The sequence below is a fragment of the Tachypleus tridentatus genome, chromosome 2 (genome assembly GCF_004210375.1).
Source record: "Tachypleus tridentatus isolate NWPU-2018 chromosome 2, ASM421037v1, whole genome shotgun sequence".
Taxonomy (NCBI): domain Eukaryota; kingdom Metazoa; phylum Arthropoda; class Merostomata; order Xiphosura; family Limulidae; genus Tachypleus; species Tachypleus tridentatus.
In genome coordinates, this window is record NC_134826.1 from 34,327,309 (window position 1) to 34,353,937 (window position 26,629).

The window sequence follows — 26,629 nt, forward strand, 5'->3', positions numbered from 1 at the left end:
AAAATGACCATTAAAGGAAATCAGCGGGTCCAGCGAGCCTACACCAGCCGCCATGCTAAAAATATTGCAAAATGACCATTTGTTTCAATTAATTTGCACAAGAGTGTATATATTGTTCAAATATATATATGAAATACCGACGTGGGACTTATGTTAGTACTGTATATTAAATTGGATGATATACCACGATTATCACGAGTTTTCAGGCTAAACTCGTCCAACGTTATGTCATCATTCTCGAACAGCTTAACTTACTGCCCAAAATTGAAAATGATAAATTGATACTTGTTAATCACCATTATCTGTGAATACTAATTTATCTTTACTGTTCTGATCTTTCGTTCTACTTATTCACCATGATAAGTGGGTCTCACCTTCACTGTTTTCGGATTTTTCGTTAGTTGTGTTCGCAACATTAGATTTATCTTCTTGTAACCAGTCAAGTTCGTCAACATAAGAGCCTTCTTTTAAGTAAATCTCAGGCTCACTGACCTTTAGGAATAAAATGTTCAACAGATAAGTGTTATTGAACAACAAAAAAGAAGAAACAGAGTTTCAGACGCTTTATGTTTCAAATTAAAAGCTTATTTTATTTGTGCTACCAGGTTAGTACGTTGACGAATGCAAAACTTTATACCTATATAACTTACGTAGTAAAATATAACAAAATAAATTGAATACAAATTCTTTCCCTTGAACATGTCGACAATCAATTTTCGACCTTATTTGTTATTTTACAGCCAATTCGTCCGTGGGAAATAGAAATATACATGTTATTAAATCATTTATTTTCTGGGAGTTGACTAACCCATTGATTGCTGATTCACTGTATAAGGTTGAATGAAAGTGTGCCGTATACGGTGTACGGTTTTCAAAATTCTGTACGCGTTTAAAGCAGTTGCAGGTAATAGATTAATTGACATTACCTTCAAATCAATAAGACATAATGTAGTTTTTGATGAAATATTTGAAGTTCTTTTAATATAATTAAACGTATGAGCTTCATGATAAATTATATATCTAAAAATACTTCATTCAGTAACAGCAAAATTTTATGAACGTGTCATCTTCATCTAATATCATTCATTAAACATTCACGTTCACAAGCTTCAATAAAACAGATATTTCTAATTTTAAAGTTATATATTTTCCATTTCTGGACACACTCTCATTTAGGTTACTACTGAATCCATAAATTAATCTAACATTGTAAACCAATCTGTATGATTGGTTTATAATAAGAACTCTTTCAAAAAATAAACGATATGTTTTAAACGTTCTAACCAATATTGTTAATGAAAGTAACATTAACAAAACGATAAAGTTTGCTCCCGGAACGCAGAAACACTAGTCGTATATGAAATGTACAACATAGCATCAGTATGACTGTGTATAAGCAAACACAGCTATTGGACTCTGGAGTAGTGGAATCACGCTTCTGTGAAGTGATGAATCACGCTTCACTGTCTTGCAGTCTGACGGACGAATTTGGGTTTGGCAGATGCCAAGAAAACGCTATCTGCTTGAATGCATAGTGTCAACTATAAAGATTTGTGGAGGAAGAATGATGTTCTGGAGCTGTTTTTCATGGTTTGGGTTAGGCTCTTTAGTTCCAGTGAAGGGAAATATTAATGTTACAGCATACAATGACAATCTAGACAATTGTATGCTTCCAACTTTGTGGCAACAGTTTAGTGTAGGACCTTTTTTGTTTCAGTATGACAATGCCCCTGTGCACATAAAGACATGGTTGGCCGAAGTCTGTGTGGATGAACTTGACTAGCTGACCTCAACCCCATCGAACACCTTTACGATGAATTGGAACGGTGACTGCGAGCCAGGTTTTCTTGCTCGACCTCACTAATACCCTTGTGGCTGAATAGAAGCGAATCCTCGCAGCCATGTTCCAAAATCGAGTGAAAAGCCTTCCTAGAAAGGTGGAGGCTGTTATAGCAGCAAAGGGGAGACCGACTCCATATTAGTGCCCGTGGTTTTAGAATGAGATGTTCAACAAGCACCTATGGGTGTGATGATCGCGTGTCCACATACTTTTGGCTATGTTGTGTAAATTGCTACGACGCATGTTACAGTGTAGAGTGAAGCAGAAGGAACGTAACAATAGTAGAGCCAAGAACTATTGCTTATGAAGATAATAATAATAATATATCAAATTAATATATAAACAGAACGATAAATAGCTATGATATTGGTACTATAATTAAAAGAAGTTGGAATACTTGAACCCTGGACAAATGTTATTTAGATACATGAAAAGTTGCTTTGGTTACGTGTAATTGTACAAAACGCAAAAACACAAAATGTGAAACCGCAAGCTTGCTTGTATCTCCGCATAGACCCAACAAAACTTCGTACCAAATTTGTTGAAGATCCATCAACAGCGGGAGAAAACAATGTTACAAACGCAAAATGCAAAACTGAAAATGTCTATGAACCCACGTATAGACCCAATGAACCTCCATATTAACTTTGATGAAGATCCATCCAACACCCTCTGAAGTAGTTACATAGACATACAACGAGCAATGCTATTATATTTATACAGATATAACAATGCTAAATATAATAAAGAGAAAATATGTATTAAATCCACCATGAGGTGTACCCAAATAACTAATCTGACTGTAGTTAATCCCTCTCTATTAATAAAACACAACAGAGAACAATGCTTAAAGTTAATATCCTGTAGAAGTTAGAAAGTTAAGGTAATAAAATTCAAGTGAGGTAAATAATAAAAAATACTTACAAAGGAAAGTTACAACAATCGTAAATATGACAATTAAAGTAATTAGCAATAGTAATTTTTTTAACTAATGACGTAATGTTGTGCTATATATAGAATTGTTATTCAGTTAATAATTTATCTCCGATGATAAATTTATCTAAAGTTAAGCTGTCGAAAATGTTTAATGATCTTCAGTTTGTCAGGAATAACTATTTAAACTTTCATCAAAACACGTGTCACTGGTTTGAAGAGTGAACACTTGCTTATGAGCTTTGTAAGTTATATTATATATTTCATTTAAAGTTGCATTGATTAATCGTGATAAGGTTTAATATGTATCGTATATTTAATTGTTGTTATATTTTGATATTGCACAATTTTTGTTACGTATATTATTTTCCACTGCTAGTTTAGTAAGTAGAGATAAAATTACTAATCCACCTAAGCTGGATAAACCTTATCAGATATATTCCATATTATGCATCAAAATATTTCCATCAGCGAGGATATCCAAACGATTAACCAATTTTTTTCAATGGTGTGTCCTTATATCATCTGTATTTGTCTCAAGTAAAATGTTTAATTCTGATCTACAAAGGTAGTTTGTTGTGATCTAAAGTTAATAATCATTTAAATGTTCCGTATTTATTTTCCTGATTTTCTGCTCTGCACTCTGGGAAATAAAGACGGTAACAATGGTAACAACAAAAACAAAAGAGGTAAAAACGCCAGTTAGCAATAGCATGACATAAAGATCAAAATCAGAGTGTGTAATGATGGCGTGTGAGGCAGAGCGTTGGACATTCATATAACAGCAAGAATAGAGATTCGGTGGCTTCTCTGGTAGATGCCTACAAATACTTTAAGGAATAACCTGTACTTATTTTCTCCGTTTTGTAATTTGCATCGATATCTATTCGTTAAGGAGTAGAAGATAACTTCTGTATCAACCATTAGCAGTTCTCATACGAGTTTTACAAGTCATAAACTCTACAAATAAAAGCATTAATTGTGAATTGATGCAGTTACTATTTTACACTTTTTTTCTTATGATTATCATTCAGTCTTGTTTGCTTGTTTCATTTCGCTCAAAGGTACGTGGTGGGCATCTGCATATAATCATCCCTAATTGTTAAGCGACAAAATAGAAGCTAGTCGACACCAATAACCATCAACTATTCGACTACTCTTATAAAACTGAATAGTGGGATTTGACCATAATTCTTATAACGCACCCGCGGCCCTAAAGTATGGATGGCGATTTATTTTGAGGCAACAGGACACAAAACACGGAATATTTGTTCCATACTCCTGTACATTAATCACAGTTATCAATATTGTGAAAGAACGAATAAAAACGCCCAATATTGTTTTAAAAGTACTGGCATAATACTAGTATACCTATTAACTGAAATATAACAGTGAATGCTACGTAATGTATTACATAATATTAGTATATTATAAACTGAAATTTCACATTGAATGCTGTGCGATATATTAACATTACTTTAGTATATCCTTATGAAAAAACCTAACAGTGAATGTTATTTAATACACTTACATAACGTAGCACATTCTAATAACATAGATACAACTGTACTTTATAACAAATAAACGAGAAGTGTTAGTATTTATGCCAAATTATATTATTAGACCATTCAATAAACTGGGATGAAATAAACTTTGTAAACTTGCATTCGGACAAGAGTTTTACAGAAATAATGAACCGTTTTGTTCGCAAGCCTTAAGTGTTCACACAAGAAAAACAACATGCTTACATTTGCTTGCTTGTAATTAAACATAAAGCTACAAAATGGGCTACCTGTGACCTGCCCACCACGGACATCAAAACCAGGTTTCTATCATTATATGTTCTTAGACATACCGCTGTGCTAATGAGGAGCAACATGCTAGCAGGAAGCCATAAAATAAATATTTATTGTTGGTTTTTAAACAAAAAATGAATATAATGACCTAACTAAAAACAACAGAAAACACAGAAAAACAAAATCACTTACATTTGTAAAAATATAACAAAGCAGAAAATCTAAGCTACCTATGTTTTGGACCAACAACGACCCACCTTGAATGTCAGTAACAAAGTATAATCACCTAAACACCTTAAGTACATTAAGAACTCTTAACGATGTCGAAATACCTACCTACCTTCAAGTACTGTAAGTTCTTTAAAAGTTAATCTATAATTTCTATTTGATTGAATTATCAGACTGGATAAAACGTCGGAGTGAATAACAAATAATATTTTATTTTATCACTCGGGTGTGTTCACTATAGTATATACAATGTTTCTCTCTATAGGCTGGAGAAAATAACTTGCCATTAGAAGTTTGATGCAGCCCGAGCGAACTAAGTGCTAAATAAAAACACAGTAATATCATTTCTCCTGAAGCTCATTTATTACCAACAACAGTCAATGTCATTCCAAAGAAAAACTGGGGGACGTCACCTACACCAAAACTTACATTACAAGACATCACTATATATTCCTCGTAGCATACAAAAGTTTTTCACTTCCCAATAACGCTTTACATGAGAAAGTTTAATTAAACCCTAGGAGAATAACCCATGTCAATGTGTAACAAGGGCGACAGCAATCATAACACGTTAAGGAATTCAGGTACATGTACACGTTCGACAGCTTTAACAATTACAAATAAATTTTTTAAAATAGCATAAACAACATCAATAATTTTGCAAGTTAAATGCTTCTCTTAAAGCAAATGTTTCAATACAAATTATTTTACACTTTAGTTCTTTATGTACTACACTAATTCATAACTTAATTCAAGTGTATTTGCAAAAATTTTGATAACTATTTTAACCATGGGTTTGACAATAAATATAACAACAAAATATACAAGTAAACAATATTAAGATATTGTTTTAACTTTGTGTTACAAAACATTTTATAAATTCTGAAAAAAAATAAAGATAATTTTTATAAAATGATTTAATTTTTGCTAAATAAAATCCAAACTTGCCAAACCTATATCTCTTATTTCATTATTCTAACTTTATTAAGAGTTATATTCATGTAGAAAATTATGTTTAGATATCTTGATGGTTTACTTTCACATGGGAACGCGATCAGATAGCCCACTGTGTAGCTTTGTGTTTAATTACAAACAAATTTAGGAACGATTTTGCTGTGTCAAACATTAATAAACACATTTACTTAATCCAACAGGAATTATCTTATTGTTTATACATAACTAAAATATATTCAGTTGAATAAGCTCATTGGTTAAGCATTATTCAAATGTATTCACTTGAACCAGTAATTACAGAAAATTATCTAATTAACATTTTTGATATGGATATCAATGTAGCTGTTAAAATTGTGTATAATTTCTCTGCCAAAGTGACATATGGCGTTACAGCACTTGGATTATCGTTATTTGAATCATTCATACCAAGTTAAGTGGAAAAAATATATATAATTATGGTTTACGTGTTTGTCACAGTGTGTACCGATAGATAAAATATAATTAATTGAAAACAAATAGATGATTAATTAACTGATTTAAAAAAACAGCTAAAACATTCATTAATATATTCTCTGCAAGAAGAATTTCCAATAAAGTATTCAATCATGTATAAATTAAGTAGAATACTTTTGACTGGATTACCTATTAATTTTTTTATGTGAACACTTTTATAATTATAATCAATTGTTTAAGTAAAAAATGTTATATTAAATATATTATTGTTTAAAGATGACCTATATATTTAAGTTGTTTTATAAATTACACTCAAACGACTTTGGAGGTGTGATTTTGAAGTCATAACCTTTCTTAACTTTAGCTCCTTTTGACCCTATTCGGTTATTATATAACTTTTAGTTCACTATGATTCACTTTATTGCGTTTAACTGCAATTAATTATACTTTAGATGAATAATTATAGGTGACATCCTTATTAATGGCTCTTATATGTTAGTGCGAAGTATTAATCGCTTATTTACACAAAGAAACTCCAAAACTAGACAATATGTACATGTAACTTCTCTTTTATATATTGTACTTAAAGATTTTGCCATGTATATCCTTTCAAATGAAAATATTCTGATACAAATACTTCGGAGATGGTTTGACATCCTTGAATATTTTAATGCAAGTGATTGGTCTGAATTCCTAACTTTAATTGTCTCTGTGTCATTACTGTTGGTTTCGTTGTATCAGGGTGCTTACCACTTCTTTAACTTCACCACATTATATCACTCTGTTCCTGCTTTTTACTTTAAGCGTTGAGAACAATCTGTCCATAAAGCTGAGGTCAAAGGTTATTGTGTTTAAAATATATTTTAAACTTAAATTGATCTAATCATTTAGTTTTGAGTCACAATATATTATACATTATTTGAATTAGCTTATCACATATTTTAATAAATACTTCAAGATATTGTATTTAAGTGTTATTTTTAACTAAGGAATGTTAAGACATTTCTTTGCAAAAAATTTCAGTTTTTCATAGATTTAACTGCTTTTCAGGCCCGAAGTTTTATATTGTAATTTGCAAACTGAAATTAAAATGAAAATAAATTACACTATGTAACCCAAATTCTGTTCCTGGATAGTATGTGTTATTTCTTAATTGCTTATATTGTAAAAGTACAGAAAATGACCATTATTCCCTCTAAACTTTGCTTTTGTGACCTGGATAATGAAATCTAGAAATTTAACTATTTTCTATGTAAAAAAGGGCAAATTTGCACATTTTCATTTACATAAGGTCTGAATAAAACAACATATGAATCAAGATTTAAATGTATTTATACTAAAGTTATACAAAAATGAACAAAAATGTTTAGAAGTGAGTAGTTTTTCGATATGGCTGCTTTCTCTCTGGCAGAGTGGGTACAGGGAGCTCAGAGCAGTGCGACACTGGAGCGATGGATGATGGAAGGTCCGGATACATGATAGCAGATGCATTCTTCTCAGTCCGACATTTGGAAGGGTCCACCATGCAGAAGTAGTAATTCCTTGAGTGGTCAGTGGGTTCACGCCAAATTCTTAGAATAGTGAACTTCACGGCTCTCTTTTCCCCTCTGTACCATCCTGTAAGTGAGCAAATAAAATTGTTATTATGAAATATTAACTTATTTCATCCGCAACTAATGTGTAAAAGGTTCATGCAAAATATTTTATGGAATATTTTTCTAAACTATCGGAACTTAAAAGATATTTAAATTTTAAAAGATCTAAACTTTGTATAATGTTAAATCTTACTATTAAAGCAAGCAAAAATTGTCCGTCTTACCTTCTAGAGTTTTTTTACAGTGCTTGCAGGTAAAATGAGGTGCCCAGGGTTTGTCTTGATCCCTAACAGGCATACCGAAATATGCCTTGCAGGTTTCACACATCTTAGCAAATGTCACAGAGTACTTTTTCGCTCTTGTCTTGATAAATTGGCCACATACATAGCAGAATGCATCTGGAGAATGCTTGCAGTTTTGTGATGCCATCTCTGATAAAATCAAATAGGTTTATGTGTTCACTTATGCAGCTAAAACTAAACTGAAAGTGGTGAGTGAGTGGTGAACCACTGTATATATATTACTATGGAAAATTCTAGAAAATTCTAATAGGTTCTGGAAAGTTCTCGTAAGTTCTACAACGTTCTGGAAGATTCTTGTAAGTTCTACAACATTCTAGAAAGTTCTTCATACTTCTTTCTACTCAGCACTGAATCTACCTGGAATGTTCTGAAAAATGGGTAAATTTTAAAATTTCATTACCCAGGTCATTAAAACCAAAATTTGAAGACAAAAATAGGTATTTTCCATTTTCCTTAGGCATAAGCAATTGGGAAATAAAGCTTTCTGCCCAGGAACAAGAAAAAGTAAATATTTGGTTACATTTTGTTATCCAAATAAAAATATTTCAATCTAAGAACTACAAGCCGGAGTGATAAAAGTTCAAAGAGCAAATATGCCACGCTAAGTTGTGAGGGCATATTTCTTCTCAGAAGACTGTTTGAAACTGAAAAGGACATACGAAAGTATCGAACCTATTTTCCTAGTCTTTATTCTCATCTTTTATTCCAAATATGTTACTTATTTTTTGACGTTATGACTTGTGAAATCTATAGATGATAAACAACAAAATTCTATCGTATAAAAAATTACACTAATCAGTTTAAATTTTAACCTACATACACACATATCTACTAAATACATGTTACACTTGTTTCCTGTGTCTTACACTTCTTTTTTTACTCAAGTTATTTTAACCAGTGAGTATCTTGGAACAGTTACTGTTTCATTTAAGGTGACGATGAAGCGTTATTGTGTTTTTCATCTATAGTTATATTTTATTATGTTGATCAAAATTATACTTGGACGCTTCTTATGTATTTTGTAAGGAAGGCGTAAATAATGTAATAACTGTGACATTTGTAAGCGTAATATTTTGCCACCGCCTACACATTTTTTTCATATTCCTCTTACCTAACAATGTGTTCTTAACATTTACATAATAATTCAATAATTCTAGATTTATGCGTCTTAAACTGTGATGTTCAGTGAATTACAAGCACAATTTTCATATGATGCACGAGATCAATTCAAAGGTGATGTTTCAATTAACCATTTTTTTTCATGAAATAACACGCCACGTCATACATTTTAGTTAAGTATTTCATTTTTTTTCCCTCGAGTTTGACTAAAATGTAACTTGTTTATCCTAAATAGTACTGACATAAATCAATACGGTTTTCTTCATAAATTAAACTTCATTATACCTGGAGCTCATACCTCATAAAGTCATTCCTTAATATTATCTGTAATAAACAATATATCTTACTTCTTCATTAATAGTATTTATCAAGGTAATATAAATTAACAATATTTCTTACTTGTTTATTACTAGTATTCAGTACGGTAATATAAATTAACAACATTTCTTACTTGTTTATTACTAGTATTCAGTACGGTAATATAAATTAACAATATTTCTTACTTGTTTATTACTAGTATTCAGTACGGTAATATAAATTAACAACATTTCTTACTTGTTTATTACTAGTATTCAGTACGGTAATATAAATTAACAACATTTCTTACTTGTTTATTACTAGTATTCAGTACGGTAATATAAATTAACAATATTTCTTACTTGTTTATTACTAGTATTCAGTACGGTAATATAAATTAACAACATTTCTTACTTGTTTATTACTAGTATTCAGTACGGTAATATAAATTAACAAAATTTCTTACTTGTTCATCGCTAGTATTCATTCCAGAAATATGAATTAATGATATTTATTACTTTTGTGTAACAGTTATAGGTTAGATATAACTATCATAATTTAGACTCGGCATGACTAGTTGGTTATGGCACTCAACTCGTAATCTTTCAGTCGTGGGGCATTATAAAGAGCAATCAATTTTATTTTTCGTTGGTAAAAGAGTAGCCCAAGAATTAGCGGTAGGGAATGACGACTAGTTGCCTTCCTTCTTTTCTACTACAGCGAAATTAGGGACAACTAGGGCTTATAGCCCTCTTGTAGCTTTATTCGAAATTAAAAACAAATAAATCTATCATAATGTATGAACGAACACTTTCCTGAATACTAGACATTTAACTGTTACTCAGTAACTCGATTGGTTTCTACAACTGGTCATTTTGTTAATATAAAGTATTCGCTAGAACGTTTATACATAAACAGTTATAAAAGTTCCAGGTTAAATAACTTATACAATACAATATTTTTTACACATTAATAAATATATGCGCTTAGATGATTTGCAGAGAAAAGATTCACATAATGTGATGGTTTTAACATATCGTTCTTATCACCTAGTGTGACGATATTATTAATTTCATTAATGTGGCAAGAAGTTATCCTTTAAAAATAACATGACACCGAAGAAACAAGGACCATAAAGCAGTAATATTACTTTGAAGACGGTTTGGTTACTAATCAAATGAAGAATATGTTGTGCTAAAGTAGAGGAACAACAAACTTACGAAAGGTGGCAAATAATTTTCAGTCTTCATATCCTTCTCTTGATGTGGTTTCACCTAGACAACAAGTTAGTATATTATTTTAGCTTATTAGTGATGCTGTTCGTACAGTATAGTGTTTATTGTATTCAAATAGAAATCAAAGTTTTTATTAACAACATACGCTCATAAAAAAATCATCTGACAAAATGTTTTCAAATTAGTTTGATGACAACTGGAATTTAGTTTGTTGATAGGCATTTTATTAATGAAAAATACTAAGGAAGCAACCTGAGTGAAATTCCTTCCAACACTTCGTAAAAACACGTAATTCCTGGGAAGAAATTCGTGGCCCAACTGGTCGTTAATAACCTTCCTAAGTTCAATGAGGTTTGCCGTTGGTGAAACCCTGAGAAAAACGAAAGCAAATGCCGATCAAGTAATATTCATCACCGTATCACAGGCAGGCCAAGTTATCAATTTATTCTGTCAAAGACACTCACCAAACTATGTATCTGAAATACTAACATTTTCTATAACTGGATATTCAATACCCTTAAAATATATCATCACCATTATAAAATAAAATATTAAAATAAAACTTTAGATAATTTAAAGCATAATTTCCACGAAAGAGAGCAGAATGCTGACTGGGGGCGTTACCTGTTTTACCCAGTTACACCACTATTCAGCAGTATGTTGTCTGTCAGTCAGTCCGTAAGGGAACTTTAATGTTCAAATTTCTACTTTCGTGACGTCAGTAAAACGTGCGCATGCAATAAATCACGAGAAGAATTATACAGTCTTTAGGTTACAAATAATACGGATATATGTACTTCAAATGTAATAAATAAAGATGCTTGTTTTCTTAATTTTGGTTTTATTTACTCTTGAATGAGTACACATTCGGGGACCATGCGGAACTGCATCTACAATAATGTTACCTGATTAGAGTAATTAATTCAGACACTTTCAACCTTCAAATGGAAAAGGCATATGTACGAGTAGGGGCGTAGATCCTGGGGGGATGGAGGGTATACATTCCCCCTTCATTTTAGGTGGGGGGTATGGTGCATACAATCATTCCTCCTTCAGTTTGGTCTGTCGAATTGTTTTATTGCATCACAGGTCTACAAATTGTGTGTTTGTTCTTGTGATTCGGCCCGGCATGGCCAAGCGTGTTAAGACGTGCGACTCGTAATCCGAGGGTCGCGGGTTCGCATCCCCGTCGCGCCAAACATGCTCGCCCTTTCAGCTGTGGGTGTGTTATAATGTTACGGTCAATCCCACTATTCGTTGGTAAAAGAGTAGCCCAAGAGTTGGCGGTGGGTGGTGATGACTAGCTGCCTTCCCTCTAGCCTTGCACTGCTAAATTAGGGACGGCTAGCACAGATAGCCCTCGAGTAGCTTTGTGCGAAATTCCAAAACAAACAAACAAACAAACTGTAATCAGTACCTTACACATTGTCAGATCTCATCTGTAGTTACTGTCTTACATGCTGTCAAAGGTCTTCTGCGTGTGTGTGTGTTTTCTTATAGCAAAGCCACATCGGGCTATTCGCTGAGCCCACCGAGAGGAATCAAACCCCTGATTGTGGCGTTGTAAATCCGGAGACAGGTCTTCCGCAGTCATCACTACCTTACACACTATGTTACGTATTAGTATTTAGTTCGGACGAGTCTGTGATTTATTATGTTATGTACGTTACGTATTACTATCTCAAATAACGTGAAATTTGAATTTGAATTTGGTAGTTAATTAACTGTTAATATGTATCAAATGTATGTTAATTGCCAACAAGATTGACAAACATAACTTTCGTTTTCAACACAGATATATTTTAATATACTAAAATAAGAATACAGTTTGTAATAATGGTTATTATAAATGACGGTTTATACACAAGAGTTTTACAAACTTACAAGCTACACTGAGTCTTATATTCGGTCTAAAACTAAATATTTTATCGACGATCCAAGTCCCTGAGTAGCAAATTAATTCTGAGTTGATATTGTTATCCTTGCCGATGCAAGCGCTCTTTTTCTTGAGTGGCTTCACACAGGGTGCAAGATGACTCCTTCCAGCAAAAATATTTTATGTTTTCGAAGAAACAATAATGTCCCAAGTAATTCACTGAAGTTGAACGGTTTGAAAAGTTCGAAATATATAATGTTCCTGTTCAAATTCTGCTGTTTTTTCATTCATAGACATTAATCACAATTATAGCTTTTTAAGCCCATATTGTACTAACTGTAACTGGCCAATAATAATCTCTTCTTTCTCTCGGCTAGCCACTTTTTATAGAAATCACGCGATATTCTTGACGCTTCAACAATATTCTAGCGCGTTTTTCTGAACAAATATTGTTGCTTCTCATTTTCAAAAACGTTCTAAAAATCTGGAAAGCAGGCAGAACTAGCGCAATACACGCCCAAAAATATGTATTACATACAAAAATGAAAACTATGCAGATACTAAAGTAAATGTACAACACTAAACCTGTTGCAAGTACCAGAGCGTTTTTGTAGTTACTATCATACTTACTGCCAGAGCTCTCTGTAATAACTACTTTATATGATACCAGGGTTACTATTTTAAAATCCTCCCAGTACTTTTCTCTCAATAGCAGTAGCGTGCCCTCACCCCACCCACCTTACTAGTTCAGCAATACATTTGTGGTAAAAAGGCAACAGATAACCTATTTTATAGCTTTGTACTTAAAAAAAACGTGTGCGATGAACCAACATAAACTGATATTAGCGTTTTTACACTTTTCAAACAAGACTGTTAGAAATAAAAGTAAATATGTCCTGAAACTTATATTAACAAGAAAAAAATCTATACAACAGGAGAACCAGTAAAAACTGAGTTTATATCAAATAGATATTTTGATCTGACGTTCTAGCGGATTTCCAGTCAACAAACATTAACCAGAAATTGTGTCATAATAGTAGTCATACACTTCTTAAATTTTACGTTCCCGGTGACTCAGCTGTAAGTCTTGAGAGTTATAACACTAGAGTTAGATTTGTGAACCCAATGCAAGAAGAGCGATAATTCTGCGGATTTAAAATATTAAAATCTGAGTTTCTATTTTCCGCGACTGGCACAGCAAGTAATCCAGCTTGACTTTGTTCTAAGAAAAATAAACAAAAAAGAAAGTTCAATCTCAACTGTTTCGCGACTAATAAGCTTGTATCTAACACAATTTTTATCCCAACACCACAGTTACTTCATATATGATGGCCCGGCATGGCCAAACGTGTTAATGCGTGCGACTCGTAATCTAAGGGTCGCGGGTTCGCCACCCCGTCGCGCCAAGCATGCTCGCCCTTACAGCCTTGGGGGCGTTATAATGGTACGATCAATCCCACTATTCGTTGGTAAAAGAGTAGCCCAAGAGTTGGCGGTGGGTGGTGATGACTAGTTGCCTTCCCTCTAGTCTTACACTGCTAAATTAGGGACGGCTAGCACAGATAGCCCTCGAGTAGCTTTGTGCGAAATTCAAAAACAAACAAACTTCATATATGTAAGTGAGAATTAAAAACTGTATTACTTAAAGACGAGATACTGACTGTGTCATAAACAACGTTTCGATTATGTTTTATTTTCTACTTTTACATTATCAAATGGTTTGTTTGTGTGAAGGTAAGCAGAATGGTCTATCTGGGTTTCGCCCACCATTGGTATCGAAACCCGATTTATGATGTTGTAAGTCCCGCAGACGTACCGCTGTAAAATAGTAGCCATTAACTTGAACGTAGAGCTAGATCATTTGTGTTCCGTTGTTTTTTATACATTTATTTTTCGTTTCTGAGTAAAGTTAAATAGGGCGTGTCAAACGTACTGATTTGGTTATCGGAGCTCTAAGTCATAAGAAACTTCTGAGTTCTAAATTCGAGAAAAGGGTGTCTTTTTACCATGGTGATTAGCAAAAATCACCGTTGAAGAATTATGTTATTTGCTATTAATCATTATTTTCGTGAATTATATTAGACGTGGAACATTAACATTAGTATACAAACGTGAAAAAATATGAGGTTAATGTTTACCGTACAACATCAGGTAAAATACGATCTATACGGTTTCTAGCAGTATAAATCCGCAGACATAGCGCTGTGCCACTGAGAGGCCCGATCTGTACGGACGTGGATTTGATATAAATATTTATTAATATGTAAAGAATACGAGGTGACAGAATTATAAAGTCATTTAGGATTTGAAAAAATATTAGAATCTGAAAGTATATTCAGAGTTCGTTCACATTATGATTAGAGCTATTGTAATGTGTGTTTGGTTCAATGTTTTATTTTCCATATACCTATTCGACCATAGAGAAATTCCAAAGGTCCATTCATAACAGCTATCCGTTTAAAGGTATAATAAAATAACACTGAACCAACTGATAAGAAACTCAAATAATGCCAAAAGTGTTATATATACATTGCTGGCCAAAATCTTAAGGCCAATGAACATAAACAGGGTAGGAAATGCTCAGTACTGAGTTGCACGGCCGTCATTGCGAATAACTTCAAACATTTGCTTTGGCATGGTTGATATAAGCTTTTGCAGAAGGCTGGCTGGAATGTTATTCCAAGTGGTGAAGATGTCTTCACGAAGATCATGCACTGTTTGAAATTGACGTCCATTTCAATAGACTTCTCTTGCCATCCGCCCCCAAATATTTTTAATGAGGTTCAGTTCAGGCGACCATGCTGAATGGTCCAAAAGAATCACATTATTCGCCATGAAAAAGTCCTTTGTCCTACGGGCATTGTGGATTGCAGCGTTTTTCTGCCGAAAGATCCAGTCGTTTCCACACAAGCGATGGCCTTCAATCAATAAGGATGCTCTCTCCAACATGCCAATGTAGGCAGCTGCTGTTTGACGCTCCTGCATAACCTGAAGATCCATTGTTCCATGGATGGAGAAAACACCCCAGATCATGATGGAACCTTCTCCACTGTGTCGTGTAGAAAATGTCTCCAGTGGGATATCTTTATTGTGCCAGTAACGTTGGAAGCCATCTGGACCATCCAGGATAATTTTTTTTCTCATCAGAGAACAAAAGCTTCGTCCACATTTCTACGTCCCATGTTTGGCGCTTCTCAGCAAAGTTTAACCGAGCTGTTTCGTGGAGTGGAAGGAGGCGTGGCATTTGAAGACGTTTACGGTTTTTAAACCCTTTCTCTCGTAGATGCCGTCTTGTTGTCCTTGAGCTGCATTCTGTGTCCGTAAGGGCCTTAATCTGGTTCGACGATCGGCTGGTGTCTTGCCGGACAACCCGTCGAATCCTCCTATTCAACGCCGGCGAAATTTTCTTGGGCCGACCACTTGAAATTGTCGTTCCGTATCACTCAGGGTTTTTTTATGAAACTTGCAAGAGCAGTTTTACTACGCCTAATTTCACCAACGATGGCATGTTGTGACGAGCTTGCTTTTGAACCTCGACAATTCTGCCACGTTCAAACTCTGTCAACTATTTAGCCTTTGCCATGTTTTTACCCAATGTAACACAGGAGATGTCAGTGGGAAAACGTTGACAACGCTATTGCTTGAACACAAATGACTAAATTTCGTTACGTTTTCACCGATTAAAGCTTCGTTTCAGTATGGTCTTAAACTTTTGACCAGCTAGTATCTTGGCTAATTTCGCAGTGTTCACATTTTCTATATTAAATGCTAAAAAAAGTTTTTATTTTCCCTTTTCTTATTTTCATCTTTTGAAGCTCTACTCAAATAAGTGGTTGAGCCTAACAACGCAAAATGAATTTTTCTTTGTGTTCATTGGCTTTAAGATTTTGGCCAGCGGTGTATCTACCAAAAGCACGAGAAGCAAATTATAGGCGAATAAAACGCCACCTTTTAAATCCAAATGAAACATTATTACTCTGTATATCAATGAAGCCAACAAGGTCGGTGATGTTTAATACTATCTATGAGTAAGTGCACTTAAATAATGATTGTTCGTTTGTATTTTGTAGTTAAGCACAAAGTTGCACAATAGATTATTAGTGCTCTTCGCACCACGGGTATCGAAAACCGGTTTCTAGCGTTAAAACCCCGAAGACATGCTCCTGTGCCACTGAATGAGATTGTACCGTTAGCTAGAACACTGGAAACTTTAACTAATTTGTTTAAACTGTCAGTCTTAAGTTATATGCTCTTTCCTGTTTTAAACAAACCATTATTCTAACTTGTCTTCTTACTTTACTTACCAGATCAGCCACCGTTTTGTTAGCTGTAACTTTTAGTTATCCTCAAAATAAGCTGTTATTTCTTACTCCAAATGTATTAAGTTGTTATTCTAGACTGCTGAAAAATAAACTATTATCCCAAATTGTAAATGTCTTTGCTTGTGGTTGTTTTTCATATTTAATCAAATCACTCTCCTTGATCATATGTGTATTTAATTGTCACCCTTAAGTTTTCTCTAACCCTATCCGGCCACAGAATACCTTTCTGCATTTAAGTTAATATAATAATTATAATTCTAGTACAACAGTTCTTAACTGAAAGACATTTAGAACTGATATTTTTTTTCATAATGTAACATATATTTAGTGAAATATATAACATATATTTAACATATATAAAATATATAAAAATATATATAAAATATATATAACATATATTTGTGAAATTCACAAATCAAAACAATAAAAAAGTTCGAAATTTCATTTCGACAGAACTTCAAGAAGTAATGCTTATATACACAAATGCGTATATCGCTTGAAATATTTAGTTCTCTGCGAACTCTATATTCGTTTGGGTAATATCATCCTTGAAAGTATAGTGATTAATGTGCTGTTTTTATGCAATTTTTCTTCTCTTTTGGTAGTTTTTAAGATTATCGTAGCCACCCTTTGTGATGTCACAGCACGTGACCTTAACAACTACCAATAAAGCTCAACTTTGAAAATAACTCAAATCAACCGCTAAATACGATTGGATAGAGCAGGTTATAAGCCGTTCACGTCATGTGTTGCATATAAAATGCTTTGAGCAGCCATTTGTGATTGCTTGAAAGTTTGACTTGCAAGAGCTCCAGGAGGATTGAAGAAAAATCTAATGGAAACTTTAGACGATTTAATGACAATCTACAGATCTAGTAACTTTTGTAGTTTTAAGTCTCACAGAAGTTACGTACACTTGAAAGGTAAGAAACCTTCCTCTATGACGACATCAGATGGGCTTAGTTAGGTTTAATACATATGGAAGGTAACTTCAAAATAATCCGATTACTCAGATTCTAGTTTATGACTATTATTATAAAGTTTATCGCATTCAAGTAACTCGCACAGATATAATAACCAATTATACTGTGTTTGTTGATCTCGAAGATATTGTTAGTAACCAAAAAAAAAAAAATCAAAACAAATATGTATTTGAATATCAGTTAACTTGAAACTGACTAGATATACAAAATAAAACTTTGTGATGAACAATAAAAGAATATATCTCTGGTCTTTTTCTCAAGTGTTTCTCACAAAAATTTTGACAGTTTGACAACTGAAATAGTTATATAAATACTTCTGAGTGTTTATTTTAGAGCAAGGACACGTTGAACTATCTGCTGTGTCCACCGCACGGACTTGAGCCCAGAATTTTAGCGATGTAAATCTGTAGTCTTACTGCTGTCCCGAGTTGGGGGCTTATAGAAATACTAAATCAAATTATATGATTTTTTGGAAATATTATTTAGTATGTTTGCACTGAATTTCACGCAAGTTAGCTAAATGTTTCTACTGTGAAAAGGAAAAACAATTCGGCGAATAACAGAGTTGTTAGATATACCAACAATTTTAACGTAGTTCGAACCTTATCTCACATTCAAATAAATATTTCTCTTAAATAGTAACGTTATAACCCCCCCCCCCCGACTGATGAAAGGGAAAACATGTTTGGTCGGACCTGTTTTCGAACTATCAGTCCCGTAGATTACGAATTTAGGGCCCTAACCACTATCCATACCAGGCCTGTGGATATCAAAACCAATTTTTAGCGTTATAAGCCCTTGGAGTTACATTTTAATCACTAGAAGTATATAAGTTACAAAACTTAAAGAAACTTCTTGCGATATCAAAACCATTAAAAAAAACTTTAAACAGAAAACATTTTCTTAACAGTTTTATGTTTACTTCAATAAGAAAAACACTGTCAATTTGGAAATTAAAACACATAACACGGATTGACTTTTATCTCAAAATTAATATAATAAGATAATAACATTCTAATAGTTAGAACTTCCGTGCCGTCAATTCCCTTGAAGTTCCATTCTGTGAATAAACTGACAATAGATTTTTAAGTTATTGATTAATAAACGCAATACAAGTTGAGTTTTACTTTATATACGTAAAAAACAGCTGGTATGGGTAGAGAAAGCACTAAGTAAAAGAGCGAACAACGAAGAAAGTCGAAAAGTTGTTCGCTCCTCCACATAGTGCTTTATCACGGATGAGTTTTGCTTTACATTAGAGGCAGAACAGAACAACATGTGGCGATGTAGGTGACAATATGATATGTTGGCATATAATTCTAAAGCTGTCATTTAACATAGTTATCTTTAATAACCACTTTCAAAAAAAGCGAAAAAGAAAGAAACCTCTTTCGCTTTTCTGTTTCTACTTCACATGCAAGTTATGTATCCAAACATCTAGGCATGCTTACGTCTCGCTGATTGGTCTAACTTGGTTAATGTATTGCAACTTTCCAATACTTTTAGTTTATTTATTTGTTCTTAAGTACAAAGCTACATAATAAGCTATCAATGTTGTGCCCACCACAGCTGTAGAAACCTGATTTTTAGTGTTAGAATTCCACAGATTTTCCACTGTGCAAGTGAGAAACATTAACTAATCCATATGACAATGATTATGGTACACAAAAAAAGTCTTAAAGCAATTACTTCTTTACCTTAAACAGTGACAGTTGTACCATTATATACTTAACGTTTCCCAGGTACAACTGGGTGTGTATCATATGTATATATAATTTCGTTAGATTTTTGAGTAACACACCATAATATTGTTTTAGATTTCTATTTCAAACTGTACATTTGGACGGATTGTTTAGCGGTCAGTTCATATTACATATTAGCTGTTTCATCACTTATCATATGCTACGTTCAGAGAGCATAAGCAGAGATACTTGTTATCAGATGCTGAACGTTATACATCTGTAACACATCACATGCTGCAGTTAGAGAACATAGAGAGTATAGTAGTTAAGAAGTACTGAACGTTATATACCTGTAACATATCACACGCTACATTCAGAGAACGCAGACATAATACTTGTTAACAGGTATTGAACGTTGTATATCTGTAACATATCACACGCTACATTCAGAGAACGCAGACATAATACTTGTTAACAGGTATTGAACGTTGTATATCTGTAACATATCACACGCTACATTCAGAGAACGCAGACATAATACTTGTTAACAGGTATTGAACGTTATAAATCTGTAACATATCACACGCTACATTCAGAGAACGCAAACAGAATACTTGTTAACAGGTATTGTACGTTATGTACCTCTAATGCATCACTTGTTGCACTCAGAAAATACAGAGAGGTTACGTGATAACAAAGAGCAAATGTTTTGTACCTGTAACATGCAACATGCTACACAAAAAATCCTCTTGATAACTTACTGTAAGCTTCAAGACCTATTATGTTAAAATTTTGAGTTCTATCACCGTCAGAATACAGATAGTATATGGTGTGGCTTTGTGCTAAAACGACCAAACAAAACGCAATGTAAAATAAATTCTTCAACAATTGTTTCTGCTTACGACCAGGATAGAAAGTCACCTTGTTCTAGAAGCTAGAATTCCTAAGTTTCGTATAAGTTAGAGCTACGATAATTAAAGCAATACGTCACATGTTACATTACTGAAAAGTAAAATAATTAAAAATAACATGGAATTAGATCATTTGTTAAACTCTTTTTTGGTACTCCGTCTTTTCTGAGTAAATTTAGATATGACATGTCAAACATATTGATTGTCATAAATATAACCAATAGTCTTTGGGCACAGTCAATAACTTGTTGTTAAATTAGTCTCTCCCTTACTCACAAGTTTGAAGTAGCTGTGGTTTCGAAGTAAAAACTGACGTAACAGTTGTAACAAGATTTGAAATTCAGCTTTGTTATAGTGAAACCACGGTTTAGAGTGAACATTTTGCTCCCATTCTATCATCTTCATTAACGAGCACCTAACAACAGCTTTTAATATTATTCAGTAATAACCATGTTCCTTTGGTCTATCATAAGCAAAAATTGGTGTTAATCCTTTAACTTTTTATTTCGCCCCCTAGTGGCTCAGTTGTGAATCTACAAGTTTACGACACGAAAAATCAGATTTCGATACCCAAGTTGAGCAGTACATAAATAGTATATTGTGCAGCTTCGTGCTCAACATAAATAAAATCAAACACTTTTTGTAAGATCCAGAAAATGTACAACATGCAGAATAATGTTTAATTTTATTAAAATTTAGGTAAATTTTGTGGAAACTGTGCTTTAGCTCATTCAGTTGTTATATAAATCTTTGATTGGCACTAACTGTCCCTAACTTTAAGATAAGAGGGCAACTAGTCAACATATCCACCGTCAACTCTTGAGCTACTCTTTACCAACAAATAGTGAAGATAAACTCATATTATAACGCCCCAACGGCTGAAAGAACGATCATGTTTGATAATGGGTTTTAATCACGCAGTCTTCGGGTTGTGAGTGGAACAACTCAGCCGTCAGGTCATGCTAGGCCTGTTATATAAAAGAAGAGAACCGTTACAATTATCTCTATTGTTACTGAACGTGTTTTATAGTTACTTCTAAATCCATTTACCGGATTGCTTATAAATAAAGACAGCTGTTTGCATCAAAATTCAAAACACGTTCACTAAATATAAAATTGCAATTCCGTGCAGAACAGGATAAACTGTTTCACGTGCTATGTTTTCATCAAAATGAGTACGTAATAAAATTATCTTATCATTTGGAGTCATTCTAAGCTTTTGTTGATGAAGATAGCTTGATTTTATCCAGTTTGTGAAATGTTTTTTAAGCTATCGGTTGAAAGAACAAGAGATTACGTAGCTTGAGTTTGGTCCTTTAATTTAATGGATTTTGCCGATACATTACAAGCTTTAAACATGTGTTAGTTAGCAGAGAAACCGTATTTTTTAATATCATTGATTTTATATAGTACAAATGTTCTCTTAATTTATGAAACTACTATCTAGATTAACCATCCTCTGGACGGAAGTTATGTAAGTTCGTGATTAATGAATCGTTATCTTAAAACGTGAAAAGTTGCTTCCCTTATATTTAATTGTAATAAACGTAAAAATACCCATAAACATCGCAATACGCAAAATGTAAAACTTAAAATTTGTATGTATCTTCCATGAACCCAATGAACCTCCAACTCAATTTTAGTGAAGATCCATCACACCCTGCAATTTACTTTCATGAGCAAACAATAGATAGTACATTAAAATTTACATATATTTCTTTCATTTGTAAAACACTGGAATAAGCGAAACAATTACAACCTAGTTTTCAACTAAATGTAATGTATAAACCAGTTTCACACAAGAAAGCTGGTTGTTTCAGAGATTAACGAGCGTGGCTGTGAATCAAAGGGTCCAAGATTCGATCCGTAATACCGCTGAACACAGTGCCCCAGATTTAAGGTGTCATAAAACTAGAAGTCGGATATTGATATCCACGGTGAGTAGAGCATATATAACTCAATATGTACAAACATAAAAAAACGCTTCGTATTTTTCTCTGCTGGCGTGTGATAAAAGTTACAATCAGTCCCGTTAATTAGTTCAAAGAGTTACATAAATCTATTATAGTAGTGGATATTGCACGTTGACGAATTGCTCTCACTGTGATCGAAACTTCAAAATTAGGGACGGCCACACCTAAACCCTAGAGATTTCCGTGCAACCCATACATTGCACAAGACGCATTTGATTATGAAATTCCCATTTTAGAATTTTTCCACACGATTTATCATAGTTCTTTTTAGTTCTATTGTTCACATCCTAATTTATAAATACTCAGAGTTTAAGCTGTTCTATTACATTAAAACCCATTCTTTTGTGGTTGAATTTGATCATATACAACGAACAAAACTTAATAACATTAACTTATGATAACACATGGTAACAATCCTTAAAAATTATGGTTATTTCAAAAATATAAATCCTTCTGTTCTTTTTCGCACAAATATGAACATTACGTTTGAGTAAAACAGTCATTTTCTTTATCATCTCACTAATATCGTTTTGCTATTTTGTTTTCATATCAAACAACTTTTACAACTAAAATACCCAATTTCAACAAACATCTTCACGCACTTAAATGATAAACTTACGTAACTTACGTAACTGTACTTTAACAAAATAAACAAAACCCAAATCATCAACCAGAAGGCTCCAGCGGTGAGAAAGAATAACTTTATTTAGAAAATCTTAGATGTGTGATGAAAATAAAACAAGCGTGACTAGTGCAGTCTCGGCTCTCTTTGTTGTTAAATCTTAATATTAAAACCCAGGTTAAATACATAACCCACAAATAGAAGCCAACTATGAAGTTAGGATACTGGTTAAATATACTTTTGGGTGATAAAAAACTAAAACTATGGTTTAACTTTTCATTAAAAATTAATACCTAAGTGCGCTATTACAATACCATTTATCTTCTTAGCTAACCACATCACACTGATTATACTATCAATATGATCTAGTTAGCTAGTACTATAACTATTTTATCTAACCAGGTCGCATTGATAGTAACTATAACTATTTTATCTAACCAGGTCGCATTGATAGTAACTATAACTATTTTTCTCTAACCAGGTCGCATTGATAGTAATTATAAGTATTTTTATCTAACCAAATCACATTGATAGTACTATAAATTATTTTTATCTAACCAGATCACATTGATAATAATATAAACTATTTTTATCTAACCAACTCACATTGATAGTACTATAAACTATATTTTCTCACCACATCACATTGATAGTACTAAAAACTATTTTTATCTAACCAGATCAAATTGATAGTGCTATAACTATTTTTATCCACCACATCACATTGATAGTACTATAAACTATTTTATCTAACTAGATCACATTGATAGTACTATAAACTATTTTTATCCCACTACATCACATTTATAGCACTAAAAACTATTTTTATCTAACCAGATCACATGGATAATACTATAAACTATTTTTATCTCACCACATCACATTGATAGTACTATAAACTATTTTTATCTAACCAGATCAAATTGATAGTACGATAAACTATTTTTATCCCACTACATCACATTTATAGCACTATAAACTATTTTTATCTAACCAGATCACATTAATAATAATATAAACTATTTTTATCTAACCAGCTCACATTGATAGTAATATAAACTATTTTTCCTCACCACGTCACATTGATAGTACTAAAAACTATTTTTATCTAACCAGATCAAATTGATAGTACGATAAACTATTTTATCTAATTACATCAAATTGATAGTACGATAAACTATTTTATCTAATTACATCAAATTGATAGTATTATAAACTATTATTATCTCACTACATCACATTGATAGTACTATAACTACTTTTATCTTACCAGATCACATTGATAATACTATAAACTATTTTTATCTAACCAGATCACATTGATAGTGCTATAAACTACTTTTATCTAACAACATCACAATGGTAGTACTATTACCATTTTCATTAACATATTAATAAAGCAGGAATTTTCTTTATAAACTTATCTGTAACCTCACGCTAAGAACCCAGAGCAAATCATAATAAATAATAGCAAGTGCACTCTAAAATGTTAATGGTAAATTTTAGGATTTAGTACATTTTAAACACACAAATATTAAGCCACTGCAACATAAGCATCTTCCTAAATGTACACAGTTATTTAACGTTGAAAATATAATTGATAGTTAAAACCGTCTGTAGTTGGTTAAACTACATAATTATAGAATTGAGGAAAAACAGGAAAATTGTACGTTTCACAAATACAGCATTTATTCACGACCTTGATACCTGACTATACTTTCAGTAGCAAAACCATAGTCTTTAGTAAATGAAGTATTTATGAAACGCACAATTGTCTTGTTTTTCCTCAGTTATATAAGAATAAAAATTTAGGAAAAGTTGAACGAGAAAGCTAGTAGAAGAATTAATCTTAAAAAAATAATGCTACTTTTACTTTCACTGGTCTATATTGCTCTCCTAGAAACAACGTAGATATAAATCTACTGCAAAGAACCATAATCCAGAACCATAACTACGTGATAACAGGATGCTTGGACAGCAAAAGTGAAGTTCTTGGATGTGCCATGGCTACAGTAAAAGTAAGAATTTATAGAGGATGATGATAGTATTTTACTCAACGACAATATGCATTCCAACAACAATACAATATCACAACCAATTATGAAACCCCATGAACAACTCCTAAATACAATAAAATAATGCAGAAAATGATAAAAAATACATATGAATACACAAAACACTGCATAAAAACAGACTAAATACATTCAAAAACACTATAACAAACGAAATATAAAAACTAATAGCAGACAGTTGGGATAAATATTGTTCGAAACTAAACATTCACACAAACTCAGAAAACGTCAAGTCTCACTTAAAAAAGTTTAGTGGAAGCATTAAAAACAAACAGATATATCCTACACTGAAATACTATAGCACCTTATCTTACACAAACTAAATGCGGAAATATCCACAAAAGATCTTAAAAAAACCATACATAACACCAAAAGAACAGCAAATGGACACATAATTCTAAAATAAACCTAATAATTATATTAACACAAATAAAACCATATAGAAACCTACCATCCTCGGGGCTAGTCTGAGATCAGAATCAGAGACAAAGTTTGGTATAAATTAAAATTCAAACCATAATTTAATCAGTGTCAACGAGAGTTGATAATGTCTGATTATCAAAGTTTTCTTGAATCACCCTCCTTCAAACAACTACAAATACGTAACAAAAGTTAATTGCTCGAAATTGCCAAAATCCTAGAATTAAAGGTTAAAAAATCAAAAATAAAAATGAACAAAAAAGTGTATCATCAAAATATTAGTAAATGCTGATTTGTTGTCTGAGGTAGCATTAGCGTAATATTGTAGTGTCTCCACTAGCCAACCAGAGTTGAGTGATAAAGATAAGATAGAAATACAGTTAAAATAAAACAAATCGAGCTCGAACAAGCCCGCATCGAAACCCAGTAAGAGCAAGCTCGTATCGAAGCCGAAAAGGAGAAGGAACAAACCCGTATGGAAGAAGAAAGAGAAAGTAAACGTCCAGAGGTCGTATAAGTCTGTACCTTAACTAAGTGGTTAATGCTTATTTTATTTCACCAAGATTGTACCTGCTATATTTAATTTAACTCTACAACCCAGGATACATGCCAAGTGCTTAAAAGGTAGCAGATAATTTAATGTTTATGAAAGAAGGAAAGCCAGCAGGTAAATCAGAAAGCTGTGGATCAATCAGCCTAATTATCTGGTAACTGGTTCTTTTATTTGACTAAGACAGTACTGTTCGTAATAAGTGAAAATTTCACGCAGGCAGAGTTTTAATAAGAGGTAACCTTAAAGAAATATAATTTACAACTCTGAACTCAGCAATGCTACATGAATTTAATAAAAGAAATAAAGCTCGTTTGTTTCGTTGGTTAGTGCAGTTCTACTTAATAGGCTGTCTGTGGTGTGCCTGCTACGGGAATCAAACTAGCTTTTTTCTTTCATTAAATTCAAGTAGCATTGCTGAGTTCAGAGTTGTAAGATGCGTCATTTCATATCTTCCCATTGGTCG

General features: G+C 32.8%; 2 protein-coding genes across 2 annotated transcripts in view; both read right to left on the reverse strand.

Annotated features, from left to right (window-relative positions):
* Nucleotides 1-26,629, reverse strand: part of LOC143240670 (uncharacterized) — a 51,535-nt gene that overhangs the window by 17,719 nt on the left and 7,187 nt on the right. Inside the window, exons 3-5 of the mRNA XM_076483482.1 lie at nucleotides 11,005-11,122; nucleotides 10,738-10,791; nucleotides 375-492 (exon numbers count right to left, since the gene is read on the reverse strand). Of these exons, the coding sequence (XP_076339597.1) occupies nucleotides 375-492; nucleotides 10,738-10,791; nucleotides 11,005-11,122 (290 nt within the window). The remainder of the gene's footprint in view (nucleotides 1-374; nucleotides 493-10,737; nucleotides 10,792-11,004; nucleotides 11,123-26,629) is intronic.
* On the reverse strand, nucleotides 7,261-8,825 carry LOC143235436 (uncharacterized). Its single transcript, XM_076473594.1, has 2 exons — nucleotides 8,024-8,825; nucleotides 7,261-7,821 (listed from the first exon to the last, which is right to left on the reverse strand). The coding sequence occupies exons 1-2, from the start codon at nucleotides 8,226-8,228 to the stop codon at nucleotides 7,571-7,573; spliced, it is 456 nt and encodes a 151-aa protein (XP_076329709.1). The 5' UTR covers nucleotides 8,229-8,825; the 3' UTR covers nucleotides 7,261-7,570.

Bases quoted from the DNA above. Each gene is read 5' to 3' on its own strand.
- LOC143235436 (XM_076473594.1), bottom strand. From the start codon at position 8,228: ATGGCATCACAAAACTGCAAGCATTCTCCAGATGCATTCTGCTATGTA. The intron at 7,822-8,023 runs GTAAGACGGACA...GCTCACTTACAG, and splicing joins CTGTAAAAAAACTCTAGAAG to GATGGTACAGAGGGGAAAAG.